General features: G+C 48.8%; 1 protein-coding gene across 1 annotated transcript; it reads left to right on the top strand.

Annotated features, from left to right (window-relative positions):
• The first annotated feature begins 15,857 nt into the window (after positions 1-15,857).
• On the top strand, positions 15,858-18,286 carry CXXC4 (CXXC finger protein 4). Its single transcript, XM_054161543.1, has one exon. The coding sequence runs from the start codon at positions 16,064-16,066 to the stop codon at positions 17,267-17,269; it is 1,206 nt and encodes a 401-aa protein (XP_054017518.1). The 5' UTR covers positions 15,858-16,063; the 3' UTR covers positions 17,270-18,286.
• Positions 18,287-18,615: the final 329 nt, after the last annotated feature.

The following is an 18,615-nucleotide window of genomic DNA, read 5'->3' as shown; positions in this document are numbered from 1 at the left end:
GTTTTTGTCTTTTTAATCTCATTATTGGCATAATGGATAATATATTGGAATAACATGAAATAGGAAGGAAACATCTGGGAATTTCAGGTACTTAGAGGAAAGAGAGATTTCCTAAATATAACAATAAATGCAAACTTTATAATTTTCAATTTAAAAAAATAAATAAATCAATCAATGGAAACACAGCAAGGAGAACCAAATGTTGGAAGCGTAATCCTGACCTGAAAACTCTTGAATCGTTGAATGATAGTACTGTGAAAACCTTAAACCACAGAGAAAATAAACTGTAAACAGAGAAAATTCAACTGGCTGAGAGGAAATGGCTCAGACAGGAAAAATAGTTCTTTGGGGTGTTTTTCTGGGGTTTGACTACTTTATCTGAGCAGCATATATTTCTGACTATTCCCTCTCTCACTCCTCTTCTCCCAAATGTTTAGGTGAAGAATGTGCCAGGGTCAATGGGAGGAGCACTGTACCTATACGTGAATGTGGTGTGAAACTTCCTGAAGAGCCAGTGTGCAGGTTGGGCTAGAGTAATTGCAATAATGTTATGTTTCTATTGACATATTTATTCATCTTGGTGGCAAAATTTACTTTGAGGGAAACGTTAACAGGTGTATGATGGAGGAAGAAAGTATCACTTGCGTCCTAGAAATTCCTGGAGACATAATACAATCAATCTTACAGTTGGAGTAGACTCTTCCACAGTGACAGATGTGGTGATCTTATGTCTGCTAGACAGAGGGAAGACCAGTGAGTCAAAATCATGTCCTCCTCTCCTCCCATGGCAATACTGATTTTCTGTCCTTCCATAAGGGTCTCTAATCCATCCCAGCTTTGTCAGCCTTTTAAATCCTTCTTCAAAATCCACTTTTTACTCTGATGCATGAAGAAAACACCCTGCCAAAGGGTATCTGACTTGGTTGGTAATTGAGGAGAGACAGTTTTGTAGCTAAAGAGGTCATACATAAACCAGACCTAGCAATAATTAAAACTATTTTGATTCACAACTACCCTGTTGTGCACAGTTGCTGTGAACATATGGTGGTGCTACTATTGCTCATATCTTCTCCAGTCTTCACCTTTTCATTACTTCCCACCCTTGTTAATTGTATTGCTTCTTAAATTGTCTGCTGTAAATCTGATCAGCATTTGAGATTTGAGTCTTCTCTGGATCAGTCATGGAATGTACTTTGGAGACCTGTTGGTTCCCTGCTTGCTCTTGTCTTACAAACATCTGATGCTTTGGCCTCCTCACTGTGAATGGATCATTTGGGCACTATGGGTTGGACTCATCTCACCTGATTGTGCCTTTCAACATAGAAATTCAAATCAAAGGAGATAAGAATCTTTAAAATGCTATTCAGGCCTATCTGTGACCTGTACTCTAAGGCAGATCACATTATTGACAGCTCAGGTTTGGTACCCCACAGGACTGCTGTGCAGGCAAACAACCATTGTACATACATAAATGTACATATGTTCATGCATGTAGTAATTTTTAAGTCTACCCCAGGAAGCAAAAATCAGTAGGAAACCCCAGTGCTTTGTCAGGAAAATGGGCTTGTTGAGTAGAATCAAAGACAGGGGAAGGTCAGGTGTCTGAATGATATTGAAGTGACTGCCGCACAGTGCAGTGGCCAAGGAAGGATATCAGCCAAAGTGAACTGAGAACTCAGTTCTGGAGGCTTAGCATGGGTCTATTTAAGCCTGGGGTGCATATATTGGCTGTACACTCTATGTCACACTGGAACAAGCAGGATGCAGGCAGATATCTGAAGTACAGCTTTGATAACAACAGACATGAAAGATGAGTAACCCTAAAATCCCTAAATATAAAAGGACATTTATCATTGCTGCAGCAGGAAGTGTACCACAGGAATGCAGATGGAATTATACACAGTGATGAATTTCATATGGTAAGAAAACGTGGGAGTGCAGGACTCCTGTGAGAGTGTGAAAACATTCCTTAAAGGCCTGTTTCTTTCATGTACTCTGTAGGTCTGCTGCAACTCCATTGTTTTACAGTCACAGCATGGCACAAGTGGGAAGCTCAAGTGTTCCCCTTTTGTTGAACTTTCTCTTTTGCCCACAGTCTGCAGCAGATTCGGCAGTGGTGGGCTTTAGCAGCTGAGATTCGCCAGATAGGAGAAGGAATGGTGGGAAAGAGCAACGAAAAAGCTAATTCTGAGATTTACTTTAACAAAGAGAAAGGCTAAAAAGCTCCAGTCAATGATGTCAAATATTTAGAAGCATTCCCAAAGGATACCTTTCATTTCTGATTCAGAACAAGACTAATGTACCATTTCACCTACAAGTTTACCAGAGACTTAAGCGATACACAGTAGGAACTATACCCAAAGAGACACAAAGCTCTAGAACTTGTAGCATGCATTGGATGGTTTATGAGGACATTCGGACTTTTGAGGCAAGTGTGTTATTTGTGTTCTTGGTACCTTGCTTTTAGAGATGAAAAATCAACACCTGCTTTAGGCAAGTATTTATTCACTCATAGTAGAGCTTTTACAATAACAGGGACATTTAAAGACTCGTAAGATAACACCTGTGATTTGTCTAGAAGTACTAAGAGAAAATAATGTGTTGTTAAGCAAAGTAATCGATGTCTGAGGTCTGTGACAACTGTAAAAGCAGCACCCTTTCACAGGCAGCACTATTAACTAATTTTTAATTCTCAGTAATAGGGGGGTTCAGGCTGTCTAATGATCCTGTGAAAACATCCACACACACAAAAAATAAATTAAGAGAACGTTTGTTTTGTGGCAGTACGTATCGTAGGTGACAGACAGTGTTCTCAAGGCTTTTTTGTTGTTGTTGTTGACAAAGACAACAATAATACTTCCTCATAAACAGCTGCATAATGACTACAATCTGCGAAATCCAAAGTCATTAACAAAAACTACATTCAGAGAACACAGTCCTCGCTCTTTCTGAAAGACAGTTTCTCCTTGTTATGATTTTTTTTCCATTTTGATTGAGACAGATGCCAAGGAATTTCTTTTTGGGGTCTAGTCTTTAAAAACAGGGAGCAAATTATTAGCAGAAGCCAGCAGCAGAGGAACAAGAGTGCAGTTTGCTAGAACTAACTTGAGAAATAATTAGCAGATATCTTTCTCCATGTTTTTGCCACTGAAATTCGGGATCACCATTTCCAGGCAGATACCAGCACAGCTCCTTACTCGTAACAGGACTTGGTTCAGCACAGCTGTGATGGGGAGTATGGATTCACACCATCTTAATATGACAACTGGAAGTCCCTGGGACTGCTGAAGATTGGCACAGTCCCTAGATTAATCTTGGCTAGCATCATTTTGCTCTCAGGACATCAAATAGTGCTGATCTCTCGTAAGTCTGACCCATGTCTTGTGATTTGGGTCAAGAAATAAATATAATTTAGTATCTCAACCTCACTAGAAATGACATAAAATCAGGAAACAATACTTTCCCCTTTCCACCTCCCAGCTTTTTCCTAGGATGGCCATAAAACAAAGATCATTAAAGAGGACTTTTGTATTAATGATTGAGGGTACATTACAGTAATCAGATAATGGCTATATCAGCTTTCATTAGAAGTCTCAAGAAACCCATCATTGCTATGCATGATAAACTAATTTCTTCTAAACACTTGGACAGCATTGTTGATTAAAGCTTTAATGTTCACTTTATCTATAAGGGCAATTGTTTTTGGTCAGTCTATTGCTTTGTGTAACAGCAAACCTGAATATTAAATGGGCTTGAGAGGTGTTAAGGAAAACTCTGCATAGTGAGTGATCTCTATCCCGAGGTATTTGTATAGCTTTGGGGTTTTTTTTAATATAAGGTATAAAAGAAATAGCCCTGTTACCTTGATCTCAATTATCAGCTAAAATGTCTTGCATTTTAATTACCACGAGTAATAAAATAATATCATTAATTAGCAAGGGGCATTTCTGCCATCCTGCTTTGCAACTTGCAATCAAGTGGATCCAGTGGAGCAGGCATAACAGACAGGATTTCAAGACCAAAGGTACATTGGTCCTTGTTCAATCACTTGATAATATCTCCTGGTCTGCCTATAACATGTTTTAACAAGATCTCTGTACTCAGGGCCTTGTTTCTTCTGTTCTGCAGATGCAGTATAAAGCAGGTGTGTGTCTGCTCCAGGGGGCTAAAGTTACACCCAGCGAGGATTAACGCACCAACTGTAACGTAACCGTTATTCAGAGCACGTAGCAAGGTGTGCAGGGAATCAGCTGGCGTGCCAGCGAGTGAGGGAGAGGTGAGAGGGCTTTCTCTGGGGGCTCATCTAGGCAGCGCAGCACTGGCTGCCATAATAACTCTCTTGTTGGCAGGAGAGAGCAGCTTAAAATATTTGTGTGACTGCACATTTGGATGGGACCGCACACGCGTGAGAAAGGAGAGCTGTCTTCTTGAAAGAAGAAAGTTTGCTCACATGCCTTGTGGCACCTTCTGTATTTTGTTCTGCCCTGCCTTTCCTCTTAAATCCTGGCAGCACAGTTTATCCATATTTCTTCCACTGTTCTTACCAGGTTTTTGTTTGTTTGCTTTTCAATGTATTTGTTCTTGTCCTCCCCAAGTCCAGCAGCTCATATCTTGTCACCGTTCTTGGGATATCATGGATTCTTCTGACCATCTGTTGGCATCTGGGGTATTGTATCCCTTCCCAACATCCTCTTTCTTGTATGTCTTGAGCCACAGCTGTAAGTAGGTGAATACTGAGAAGCATGCAGGGAATACAGAATACAGAATTAAACAGGTTGGAAAAGACCTTCAAGATCATCGAGTCCACCTTATCACCTAACACTATTTAATCAACTAAACCATGGCACTAAGTTCCTCATCTAGTCTTATTTTAAAAACTTCCAGGGATGGTGACTCCACCACCTCCCTGGGCAGCCTGTTCCAATGGCCAATCACTCTTTCTGTGAAGAGCCTAAACCTCCCTTGGCACAGCTTGAGACTGTGTCCTCTTGCTCTGTCACTGGTTGCCTAGGAGAAGACACTGACCCCCACCTGGCTACAACCACCCTTCAGGGAGGTGGGATGACAGTTGTAAACTGGTGGAAACTGATGTAAAACTTGGCAGTTACCTCTTCTGTGAGACAATATCTGCTGCTGAATGTTCCCACCTTACAAAGGATGTGCTCAGTTGCAGTCATGTAGATGACAGAGACACCATGCTGTCAGCATCCAGCTACTTATAGCATCTTTTAAACCACTTGATGCATGAAGCAGGCAGCTGGCCTCCACACCCCTGTTTGTCTGTGGATACCTCTGAAGTCAGAAGTAGGAACTAGTCCCAGGGACATCAATTGAGTATAGGTCTTCTGTAGGATCATCCATCAGTTGTACACAGTGCAGCATGCAGAGTCCTGTGTTTTTACACTTTCTGACAGTAAAGCTGGTGGCTGATTTACATGACTTCAGGGTACAGTAAGGGAAGTGGCTGTCTGCTGCCTGCTGGTGCTTATTACAAGTCTGAATGATGGCCTGCAGAAGGGTACAAGTGCTTCTGACACTGAGACCATCTCTGAGTCATGATTGATTGTCATCCTTCCCAATGAAGACTTATCCATAAATAATGGTATTGTGTGAAATCAAGTATTTGAAAAACATAAACTTATTCCAGACGAGACAGAATCTTTAACAGTGAAAATGTGACAAGGGATGAAGGGAGCAACAGGTTTACAAAACTGGATAGTAAAATATATGTGTGCCTTTCATCAGTGTGTGAGGACTGAGATGGTAACAGAATCTTGGGCTACTTTGATGAGGTGACCAAAGCTATGCAACACCACAACTACAGAGAAGAGTTTTCACTCAAATTCCCTTCCTATGGAAATCACCTGAAGCAGATACTACTTTTTTCTTCTGTTGTTTTAAGAGGTTGTAAAAAGGTTGGCTTTGCTTGCTATGTTGGTTTCAGATGCTCTTCCAGTCCAACAGGTCCTGGAACAGCTTGATGTATCTATCCTGGGCATCCCAGGGCCCAAGTCAGAGCTCAGTCAATAGCGGGATGAGCTTGATTTTTCCTTGATATAAACTACCAGGGGTGCTGGATCACAATGATATAGGCATATGATGTGAAATGAAAGTCTGGGTCAAGATGGCTGTCTCTCAGCTGAAGCTGGTGCTCAACTGACAAAACTCTGCTTTCTGATTAAATCCTTACTGTCCTTAATTCATTAAATAGAACTCCCTCATCATAAACTTCGGTACAGAGGTCAAGCAAAATCTGTCGCTGCCAAGACAGGTATCAAAACTGAGAATGCAGCCAAGTCAAGGGGATGGAAGCCTCCCCAATCTTTACAAGGTCACAAACTGAAGTGATCAAAAGCTAAAAGATGCCTGAGCTGAGTTTATCCATGAAATCCTTACTTTGCCAGCTTGGTGCATGGCCAGACTCTCAATTGTTTGATCACATACTAATCTTCCCACAGGCTGGTGTCCTCACTTAGTCCATGATCCCACTTCAGCATCAGTCTTTTCTTCCTTTACAAAGTTGCCCTCATCCCACACATCCATATTCCAAAATTTCTATGGGTTCTCTCTATGGTACCTGTGTACTTCTCAGATATCAGTGAGTCTGTCTCTACACTCAGAAGTGGGATCATCCTTATTTTCATAACTTGATAAGAGATCACTATGCTTGAATGGGCTGTAGCAGATGATTACCTTGCGCTATTGTCAGATCATCCAGTGGAGGGAATACGTTTACAGAAGGAATCTTTTTCAAAGAGCAGCCAAAAGGAGACACTTCAAAAAATATCTCCCAGCTGCACCTCTAACAATTCTGTGTGAACTAAGGTGGGGTTTTTTTCTGTTTTGTTTTTGTGCTTTTTTTCCCCCTTATAGCTCAGAAATTTATGCAATTTGACCAAATTTCAAGCTTTTGCTTTTAAATGCAAAGGCATTAGAGCTCCTTAGAAAAGTAGTTCTTAAATAGTTAGCATTTTAGCACAGAAAATGTGTTTGTAAAGAACAAAGACTGAACATGCTGAAACTGCATACATTTCCAAAGGGGAACTTTTAGTTCACAGAAGTCAAACTTGACAAATCAAGAAGTACCTGAAAATAGGGCCTGAAAGAAGAAAAAAACAAACCCCAAACCAACCAACCAAAAAAAAACCCCAAACTGTAAAGCATCCTGAACTAGCATCAGTGATACAAAACCAGGTTTTGGTTGGTTGGTTTTGGTGGGGATACATCTGAGCCCAGAAAGAACAAATACACTTTCTGAGTAGCTGCCCCATAGGAGCACTTGTGCAATGCCATTTGGCAAAACCAGAATACAACCCCACTGGCACCGAGGAGCCCTAAAGCTGATTAGGTAAACAAGCCCTCACTTGCTGTGTACTGGCCAGAGTGTGCTTATTCTGAACCCTCTTGTTAGCTGCTGGCATGACATTTCTGGCATGTCATTTAGATTCATACACCATTTGCATGGTAAAAGCCACTCCAGCCCTCCTCCAATGCAGGGCAGATTTAAGAACCAGAAAGCAATGAAACTGTGGCCCCAATGCCTTGGCCATCATACTCAAGGAGGAGAGACATCTGGAAGTACTGAGCTGGTCTAAACAAACCCAGGTGTTTCTAGTAGCCAGCTCTTTGGACCTGGGTTTTATGGAATGGAATGGAATGGAATGGAATGGAATGGAATGGAATGGAATGGAATGGAATGGACCAGACCAGGTTGGAAGAGACCTTCATGATCATCGCGTCCAACCTATCATCCAACACCACCTAATCAACTAAACCATGGCACCAAGCACCCCATCAAGTCTCCTCCTAAACACCTCCAATGATGGTGACTCCACCACCTCCCTGGGCAGCCCATTCCAATGGGTAATCACTCTCTCTGTGAAGAATTTCTTCCTAACATCCAGTCTGAACCTCCCCTGGTGCAGCTTGAGACTGTGTCCTCTTGTTCTGGTGCTGGTTGCCTGGGAGAAGAGACCAGCCCCCGCCTGGCTACAACCTCCCTTCAGGTAGTTGTAGAGAGCAATAGATCTCTCTCTGTCCCCTGTGAGGATCTCAGCATCGAGGAGGTGAGGATCATTGTGGGAGTTCTTTGTCCTGGGCACTGCTGGCTCTCAGCTGGCAGTGTCCCATCGAACACAGTACTGCGACATTAACTTGCATCACTGACAGATCGAGCCCTCTGGGATTCAGCATAATTGGAGATCGGCAACCTGGACTCCTGCCTAGGAAGCAGCAGGAAAGTGGCTGTGCTTGAAGCAGAATCAAACCAGGTTCACAGTAATGGGAATATTTAAGCTGTGACAACTTTTTAAAAAATCACTCTGCTCCATTATTTTAGTAAATATTTGTAGGTGTCTGTAATAGGGGGGTAATCACTGCATTTCCTTTCAAACAAAAGCAAGGAAAGCAGTTTTCAGTAATACAGGATGATGAGCAAGGCATTCTAATGGATGGTTTTAACCTCATTTTTGCTGGCAGATTATGTGTTACAGCAGCTCTCAGGTGTGGGTTTGTGCAGCACACAAAGAATAGTTCATGCCTTGTCTTTTCTTGTACTGCTGCAAGAACTCCACAGTAGCTGGTGAGCATCAAGGCATCCCCTTTTGGCGAGGAGCTGAGACAGGCTGCAGGACTTGATGGCATCTTGGACTTCATGATCCTGGAGGTATATTCCAACGCTAATGGTGCTATGTGTGGAAAGCAGTGGGGGAAGGCACAAGAGAAGTGCTCAGGAGATGTCTGGCCACAATCATGAGAAGGAGGAGTGGTACATATGTGGCAGCAGTCAGACATATATGCCAGCAGACAGAGTTCTACAGAGGAAGGAAAGAAGGTGCCTTGCATTGCTGGAAGCCACACAGATGAACCATAGCTCAGAGGGGCTGGATTCCCAGGTGGCCAAGAGGGCCAATGGCATCCTGGCCTGTATTAGGAATAGTGTGGCCAGCAGGAGCAGGGAGGTCATTGTGCCCCTGTACTCTGCATTGGTTAGGCCACGCCTTGAGTACTGTGTCCAGTTCTGGGCCCCTCAGTTTAAGAAGGACATTGAGACACTTGAACGTGTCCAGAGAAGGGCAACAAGGCTGGGGAGAGGCCTTGAGCACAAGCCCTATGAGGAGAGGCTGAGGGAGCTGGGATTGTTTAGCCTGGAGAAGAGAAGGATCAAAGGTGACCTCATTGCCCTCTACAACTACCTGAAAGGTGGTTGTAGACAGGAGGGGGTTGGTCTCTTCTCCCAGGCAACCAGCTCCAGAACAAGGGGACAGAGTCTCAAGCTGTGCCAGGGGAGGTTTAGACTCGAGGTGAGGAAAAAGTTCTTCACCGAGCGAGTCATTCGTCATTGGAATGTGCTGCCCAGGGAGGTGGTGGAGTCACCATCCCTGGAGGTGTTCAAGGGGAGATTGGACGTGGCACTTGGTGCCATGGTCTAGTTGTGAGGTCTGTTGGGACAGGTTGGACTTGATGATCCTTGGGGTCTCTTCCAACCTTAGTTATACTGTGATACTGTGATACTGTGAATATAATGGCAGTGCAAACAAACAGCTTTTATGGTTAGATTGGAGCCCAGGTCCTAGAGAGTCCATGGAATCTGTAGCTCAAAGGAGGTTAAAGAGTTATGAGGGTTTCCAGACAACGGGATTCATCTGTGCTGTTGGTGTTTTGGATGGTGCACAAGACATTTCCATATGTTTTCAGGTGTTCCTTATGCCAATGGAATAGTAAAGAAATTGGTCTGGGAACTTCAAGAAAGCTCATGCATCTCTTCTTCAGTTTACCCCCTGTCCCAGAAGGAGAAGACTGTACATTCAGAGTGCCCGCAAGACTGGTGCTAGAAGAAAGGCTGTGCCAGAAATGTGTCTCTTCTTGAGGGTAGAAAACAGCTGAGCCATCATTTCCATTTTCATCAATGGGTGAGGCACAGAGCTGAGGGCAGGTAAAGGAACATGGTCCTGAATGAAAACCTACCTTCTCCCAAAGAGAAAGTGAGGGGAGCAGAAGCAGCTACTTTTCCAGACACCAACTGCAGTTCTTCTGTAGCAGAGGCCTACACTCTAAGGGCAGTGTGTTTGGGACTGAAAGCTGGAGTCACAGTGCCTTCTGTCAGGGACATTTTAGAGCTCCCAGCTAAAGCAGAAGGAAACCCAAATGCTGAGCTGAGCAAGAGCCCAGCCCTGATGGTGGATCTGTGGACTCCAGGAGCCCTAGGAAAACAGCACAAGAAAGGAAAGAGTAATAATATTAGAAAAAGGGACCCAGCTAGCAGCCTGTAATGAACTCCTGCCTACCCCAAGGGTCTGCTTCACCTCTAATTCTGGTGCAATGCTTATATTACTGATGGATCAGGGTAGGTTTACAACAGCCGGCTTGCAGATACATACTAGAGCCAGTCAGGGAATGAACAAGAACAGGAAGTCAATTTCAGTTTGTTTCCTTTATTTTTCTTCTTTTTCTTTCCTTTTTTTTTTTTTCCAACTTTCTTTCAGAACAACCTTAATATTTACACAGGTAGGGCAGCTCCCATGTTTCCAGTGTTGCAAAATACTGCTCTGGCTGCATTCCTGCTAAAAATGAAACAGAAATGTTTCTGGACAAAAACCAGAGCCTATGATTTTTAACTTTCTGTCCCTCCTAGCAAAGCACAGATTATGGTGAAAAGGACAATCTGGAAATGTATTCTTATACTCATCCTGACACAGCTGTAGCTGTAAGGTTGGCTACCTCACCAATAAACACCTGCATGTCTTCCACTCTTCCAGTCCTCATCGGCTCCCAGGCTCAGGGGCAGGCTGCAAGATAAAAAAGACTCACATCTGATAATAAAAACGCCTTTACTGAGCAGAAGGTTTCAGAGAAAACCCATCTGAATTGGATTCCACACTTCTTCCCTGACACCAGAGAAGTGTACAAGTTTTCCAGGCTGGAGCAGAAAGGTTATATATAGTGCTGCAATTTAATTCACATGACAATTAAAATATATTTATATATATAAAATGGTCTTTCTTATGCATGAGAAAAGATTACCAGAGTCTCCCCCATTTTCCTCTTTTAGGTTATTAAAAATGTAACTCCTTCAAGAGTAATAAATTAAGTCGGGAAGGACTGCTCAAGTGAGACCCAGGTTGTGATTAAAGGAAGTTTGGAGTTCAGAAGTCTGTGTTTGAAAAACATCCTCAGTGTTTGGAGTATCGCATATGGCTTTTGACAACTAATTTGGGAGGAAAGTGGTAGGGAATGAACCTCAACAGGAAAAGCGCTTGTTTTTGTCACTTGGTGACACTACCGAAACATCGTTTCCCCTCATTTGTATTTTTCCCCCATAAGTTCATATTAAAATGTATCAAAACAGAAAAGACTTTGAAAAAGGCAGCAGAACTGTCAGCAGGGCTGACGCCAGCTAGTTGGGAGGTTACGCTTTATTATGTAAATACGTGTTTGGGAGGTGTTTTAAAATGCATATCATGTGGTTAGAGGTAGGTTATTAGCTTGATAAACTGTCCTGGTTCCAAATAAAGCATCCCAATCCATAATGTAAATGCCAGTGGTGTGACTCGGAGCTCTGCAAGCTCCTTATCGACTGTAATTGTCCTGTGTTGGTCAGTCTTGTTTGTTTGAGTATTAGACATGAGGCCACTGGTCCTCACCAGATCCCACTGCCAAAATCCACCCCTTCTTACTATTCCTGGGAAAAAGTTCCTGCAGCACTTTCCTGCAGGTAATTCCCTGGTTTCAAGCCTCTGGGGCTTGAATTGAGATTGGAGCAGAAGGAAATAAAACTTTGGTCTGAGAACAAAGCCTTCATTTAACGCACACATAATGCCAATGAAATAGTATGACTCTCACTTATTTTTCTGTAATTTACAAATGGCTAAAATTATTTCCCTGACAGAGGCATCCATTTCTTAACTGCTTAGTGCCTGCACTGGCTGTTCCAGGCTGCAGCAACATCCACATAATTGCCAGCAGTGCTTGATTTGAAGGTACCTAGAGGAGCTGGATGAAGAACTTGTGATGCCTAATGCATTCACTGAACACAGGCCCTTTTCTGTGCTTGCTAGAGCTCCGGGGACAGCTTGGGTGGCTTTTTTTTTTTTTACAATTAGTGGTTGGAATTTTTTAAGGAGCTGCTGTGTGCTTGCTTGCAGCGTCTGTGTGGCAGTGGCTTGCTGAGAGACGCATTTTGAATGTTGGTGGTGATTCAAGTGCGGGCTGTGTGTGGCCTGCACTGACAGGTGCCCTGCACCTCCTGGTCTCTGGCACCAGCATCCACGCAAGCAAAGGGCAAACGTTCGGAAGCTGCGTCCAGCGGCTACCGAGACGCTTGGGCGGCACTCCATTTCACCTAAAACATGTCACAAATTCGCAGCACCTCACGCATCTGCAAAAATAATAATTGGGGGGCTGGGTGTCATTTAGGGACACACAAAGGAGTAAACGGGAAGGGAACTGCTGCGCGGCCGTGCACTGAACTGCGCACCGAGCTCCCCGCTCCAGCCTGCCGGCGGCTGCCTCCTCTGCCGGACTGGGGAGAAGGCGGGGGGAACCCCGCCAACTTCCCGAGCCACAAACTTTCCCGGCAGTTGCCGCCCGCCTGCGGGGAGGGTGAGCGGGCGGCACGGCGGGACGCGCCCTCCCTTCCCTCCCCTCTGCGGCGCGGCGCGGCCCCGCCTCCGCCGGCAGTCCCGCACCGGGCGGCCGCCGGCCGCAGCGCCCCGCTGCGCCGGGCAGAGCCGCGCGGGGGGAAGGGGGTGGTGGCGGCGGCCGCGGCCCGTGCGCGCCTCTCGGCGGCGGCCCCGGCACCGGCGGGTGTCCGCATCCCCTGCGTCCTCTCGCTGCGCGCTCCCTCACCTCGGCTGCGATCGCCCCGCCGCCGCCTCCCGCCCGCCCTCGCCCTCCCCTCCCCCGCACCGCCACACACACACACACACGCGCGCACACACACACACATACGCACTCCCGGCGTTGTGTGCGAGGGCGGGCGCCGGGAGACGGGCGGCGAGCAGCGCGGCGGCGGCGGAGACCACCGCGCACACGCACACACACACACAGAGACACACACTCCCACTCCCTCTGTGCCTGCTCCTTCCTCGCCCCCCGCCGCCTCCCCTGCTCCCCCCCTTCCTCCTCCTCCTCCTCCTTTCTCTGCGACGAGCGAGAGAGGGAGAGGGGAAAAAAGCCACTTACAGGTATTTGTTTAGTGGATCGGCGGCTTCATTTATCCCCCCCCCGCCCCCCAGCCTCCCCGCCGCCCCTCGCAGTTTGTTTACAAGTATCAAAGTTGTAATTGAGGAGCTGCCAAGGCACATCTGGATATTTTTTCTTCTTCTTCTTCTTCTTGTTCTTTGTGTTAGGGACTGATGTGCAACTAATTAAAGGCAGACAGGCTGGTAGCGTCTGCACGCTCAAGCCTCCCCCCCCCCAAATAAAGAGCCTGGTAAGTGACTGGTTTGCTTTTCTCCCCTTTTCCCCCATTCTCCGTCGTGAGTTGATTTTTTTTTTTTCCTGGGGGGGGTGTGGGTTTTCTTTTTTTTTTTTTTTCTCCCTTCCCCTTGTCGATTTTTTTTTATTGTTGTTTGTTTGTTCGTGGCTTTTTTGGGGTTGTGGGGTTTGTGGTTTGTTTTGTTTTTTTTTTTCCTTGTCCTCTGGGATCGTAAAAGTAGATTAATGCTAGACTTGGGCAATAAAAGGCGCCGCTATATTAATTTATTAATTAATCTGCACGCGCCCCTCCTCCTGAATGTTAAATATGACCTTTGATCTCTGTCTTTGACAGAGCAGACATGCAATATTGAACATGTACTGTCACATTTAGCTTCAGCAGGGACGGAATCGCGAAGCTCGGCTAGCAATTTCTATTTATTTCATTCGTGGAAATGAGGGCGATAGTTAAGGCGAGGGGGTGTGGGGGGGGGGGAACGTGGGGTGTGAAAAATCAATAACTGCGTCTCGGGTACCCTTTTCATGCTCCGGAGATGCATCGATTAAACAATAATGACCCGGTTGGTGGGCACCATCATTTTCTCGCTGCTGGTGGCAATAAACCCCGAGAGGGGGCTGCGGGGAGAGAGGAGGTAGCCAACGAGGGAAGCTTTTGTGGAGAGAAGCCACTTCAACGCTGGGGAGGGAGTAGGGCACAAAAATGCGTATGTTACTTGACTTCTGGCATAAAACGCTGAACCCTAACGTTTTTTCCTCGCCAGATGCGTGGCTTTCCTACACATGGCTGGCAAAACTAGTTTTATTGAGTAGTTGTTATTGAGGACAGGCGGCTAGGTTTTCCTTTCTGGAAACCGGCAGAGGGTTTGGATTTTTTTTTTATTTTTTATTTATTCTGTGTGCAAATCCTTCGCATCCCTCCACAAGACGACGCTTAGCCCAGAGCTTTCGGGGCAGCCTTTGTATTGCCACCAGACCTTTGAACGCAGATGGAGCCTGGGTTTTTCCCTGACGTGGAAACACGGAGGTGGCTCCCGCGGGCTTGGGGTCGAATTTTTTACGAAGGAAAGTCGCCCGCCAGCCCCTAACGCGGCCGAGGGTGAGGTTTCTTCTGTAGACTTACGGTCCCTTCATCTGGATTGTTTACATAAAGCCCGCTTTTTAGTGTACGACGTCGGGAAAGGACGAGGTTTTTGCACTCGGTAGGTTGGATTGCAAACGGTTCATTAATCTAATTATGATGGTAATTACCGTAATTGATAACCATTTTGAACTAAACATACCGGAGTCTCTAAACTAGACGTAGCCCCACGAGTGTCTCCCAAGTGAACGTTCCTGATCGATAGCCCCGCATCAGCAAAGATGCTGGAAATATCTAAACTATTCAGGTAGAGCATCTGGAAAACAAAGAGGCAGTGTTCATAAACTGAGAGCTTTTAAAGTTATGTTTATGTTTTGCTTTAGTTCGCGTAGGCTGCCATCATGTACCTTCCTCATTGCCATAAACTAAAATACCCTCCTTTCACCTCCGGAGGGGGACGGAGGCAATGGGAGGTGGCGGTGGGAAATAAAACGAGCACCGCGTTCTTACCCCCTCCTAAACTTTCCTCCCCCCGAAGCAGATAGCCATCTTTCCTCGCCGAGGGCTAGTTCAGCAGGTACGGCGATGTGCCCTCTCGGCTTCTGTCTCCTGTGAACCACCCCCTGCCCCGGCAGCGCCCGACGAGGGGTTATCCTCGGGTCGGTGTCTGTGTGTGTTCGGTTTCCCCCCGCCCCGCAGCCCTCCCTGCGCAGCGGTGGCGGGGAATCCTCCCGAGAGGTTGGGATAAATACTCCGTCTTTAGTACAGCTGCAGGCGCCGGGATCACAAGCTGTGAAATTGCCTGCCTTAAGTATTTTATTTTTTTCCCCCTGATCTAGCCCCGTTTTTCCCCGCGGCCCGAAGGTAGCCCACCCCCTCCCCCAAGCCGCGGCAGGGAGGGCCGAGAGGGCCAGTGCCGGCGCGACCAGCGCCCGGCGCAGCCAGCTGTGCCGGCAGGCAGCTAATGACCGCCGGGCGCAGAAGGACACCGTGGCAGCTGGCGAGCCCCCCCCCCCCCCCCCCCCCCCCCCCCGCCAGCCTCCGGCTCTTTTTTATTTAATTCATTTTATTTTTTTTCTCTTTTCCCTTTTTCCACCCCCTTGCTTTTTCATTTTCCCCGCTGAAGATGGTAGGTGGGCAGCTCCTGTTCTCCGTGTCCTGTACCCCCCAACCCCCGCCGCGGTGGCACTGACTTGTCCTCGGAATGGTTTAGCGGTGCCCGGGCCGCCCCAACTTCCTGCTTGCCCACCCCACGTCCCCCAACCCCCCCGCTGTGTGTCCCTCTCGGCCCACCCGGGGTTACAGCCCCTTCCCGAGCGCGCGCACCCCCTCGGAAATGACTTTTTGTGTTTCAGCTGCGGCAGCTCCCGTGAGGATGCAGAAAGAGCGGCTGCCCGGCCAGACACCGACCGCGGGAATGCGCCCGGAGGAGGAGGAAGAGGAGGATTAAAAGAGCCCCCCCACCCCAGTCCCATTTCTCTTCCCCTGGCCCCCCAAACCCCCCTCCCGCCCCGTCCTTCCCCGGTCGTGTCCCCCTTCTCGGCCATCATGAACACCAACGTGTGCGTGGAGAGCGGCCCCAACCCCGAGGCACCGGGGCTGCCCAAGGACAGCCACCTGCCCGAGGGGGCCCTCAACAGCCTTGTGGATTACAACTCGGAGATGGAGAGGTACCGCTCGTTCGCCACCTTCTACAAGACCAACGGCGGTGCCTTCCCGCAGGCGGCCAAGATCGCCCGTATCACCACCCCCATCTTCCCCAGCGCCGCCGCCGCCGCAGCCGCCCGCATCGGCATGTCCCCCTGGAACTGCGACACCGCCACGGCCGCCGCTGCCACCGCCATGCTCTGGGGCAGCAGCGGCGGCGGCGGCGGCGGCGCGGCGGGCGGCGCGAGGAAGCCCTCCTCCGCCGCCTCCGCCTCCGCGGCCGCCGCCGCCTCCTCGCTGCACGCCGGCAGGGGCGGCATGCATCACCGGAGCGACTCGCAGCGGCTGGGCAAGCCCGGCTGCCCGCCGGCCGAGCAGCCCGCCCTGCCCATGGCCAACGGCAACTTTCTCTCCACCCTCTCCCCCGAGCACTGCCGGCCGCTGGCCGGCGAGTGCATGAACAAGCTCAAGTGCGGCGCCGCCGAAGCCGAGATCATGAACCTCCCCGAGCGCGTCGGCACCTTCTCGGCCATCCCAGCGCTGGGCGGCCTCTCCCTGCCCCCCGGGGTCATCGTCATGACCGCCCTGCACTCCCCCGCCGCGGCCTCGGCCGCCGTCACAGACAGCGCCTTCCAGATCGCCAACCTGGCGGACTGCCCGCAGAGCCACGCCTCGGCCTCGCCCGCCTCCGCCCTAGGCGCCGCCGCCGGCGCGGGGGGCGGTGGAGGCGGCGGCGGTGGCGGAGGCGGCGGCGGCGGCGGAGGGGGGGTCGGCGGCACCGGCGGCAGCGGGGCCGGGGCCGGGGCGGGCAATCCCGCCAAGAAGAAGCGGAAACGCTGCGGGGTGTGCGTGCCCTGCAAGCGGCTCATCAACTGTGGAGTCTGCAGCAGTTGCAGGAACCGCAAAACGGGACACCAGATCTGCAAATTTAGGAAATGTGAAGAGCTTAAGAAAAAACCGGGCACTTCGCTAGAGGTCAGAGGAGATGATTTCTTTTTCCCCAGCCTCCCGCCGTCCCTCCTCAACCCCCTGCCTCCCCCCCTCCAGTGCTTCTTGTCTAGCTTCAAGATGCAGCATCCCTTTTCCGAGGCCTCCTTCAGGCTCTGAGGGTGCCCCCCCGGCGCGGGCGCACCCCCCTACCCTCACCCCCCACCCAGGCTCCCTCCCCGACTCTCAGCGGCGCTGCGGCGCCGCCGTTCGCCCGCCCCTCTCCGCCCCGCAGGGAATAGAAACGCCGCCCCCCGCGGCACCGAGCTGGGCCCTGGCCACGGTCGCCGGCCCCCGCCGAGGAGGGACGGAGCGGAGCGAGAGCCGCCCCCGCGGGCGCCCCTGCCGCGGGCCGCTGCGCCCGGCCTTGTCCGACCCGGGGCCCGGGTGGGGAGCAGCGGCCTCCGCCCCACCAGCTCCTGGCCGTTACGAGACACCGCTCGCCTGTTGTTACCTGCCGTGCTGTTTCTGTCAGACTGCTGCTGGCTGTCTCTGGGTCCCTTTTCCTTATTCTCTCTTTCTAACGGTGATCATGGCGGTGTGGGTTGGTGTGTAAGGGATGGGGAGGTGGGAAGGGGAAAGTTTTAGCTGAACGCCTAGCCCCCGCCGTCGGAAGTTGGGGGAAAAGTAATGGCGAGTTCATCTCCAGGTTGGCAGGTAGCGCTTTGTCCAAGACGGACAGCTGGCCGCAGAGCCCGGTGGTCGTTGAGACGTGCCCAAGTAATCTCTTTGGCAATATTTTTACAAGATAACCCACTCACGGTGTTCGAAACACAATGGAACATAGCACAGGTATGACTGACCTCTGACTGCACTGTTCATTTTTAGGACGTGTCCTCAGACCTGGCAATGTGTTGCCTTTCCCAAAGCATGAGGACAGGTGTTCGGGTTTGCTAGAAGTACAAGCGACAGGCAGGCTCCCACGCCGCAGGCATTTCAGTTAGTGCGTTGGGTATGACAGACAATGGGGACCAAAATACACACCGGGAGGAAGACGGCTGGTACCGGTAGGTGAAGGAAACAAGTGAGAGGAAGGACTAGGAATCATCCTCAGTCTCTTGTCATTATTAAAATTGTGTGGCTGGTTAGGCGTACACATCAGGTGCATCTGAAGCTGTTGAGGGTGATGGATTTAGTACAGAGAAGCAGTGTATGCTGGGTGGCATCAAGATTTGTAGTCACAGAAATTAGCAAGTAAGTGAGAGATAGCAACTTCCCTGTGTGTGTGTGTGTGCAGAGCAGTTTGTACCCCTACTCATAGCTTGCAGTTCTCTCCAAGAAGAGGGATTCCAGGGAAGAAGCAACACCAAGAGCCTAGTAGTTTGATCTGAGTTAAATAAATAGAGATAATGCTGTTGCTCTTGATATTGCCATGGGACAAAAGCAACATCTGGGGATTTAGCTGAACTTTGGCTGATACCATTAACTCATTCCTAACCAGATTCATCAAACCAACTGATTAAATC

The sequence above is a fragment of the Dryobates pubescens genome, chromosome 1, assembly GCF_014839835.1.
Source record: "Dryobates pubescens isolate bDryPub1 chromosome 1, bDryPub1.pri, whole genome shotgun sequence".
NCBI lineage: Eukaryota > Metazoa > Chordata > Aves > Piciformes > Picidae > Dryobates > Dryobates pubescens.
This window is presented reverse-complemented; position numbering and strand designations above follow the sequence as displayed.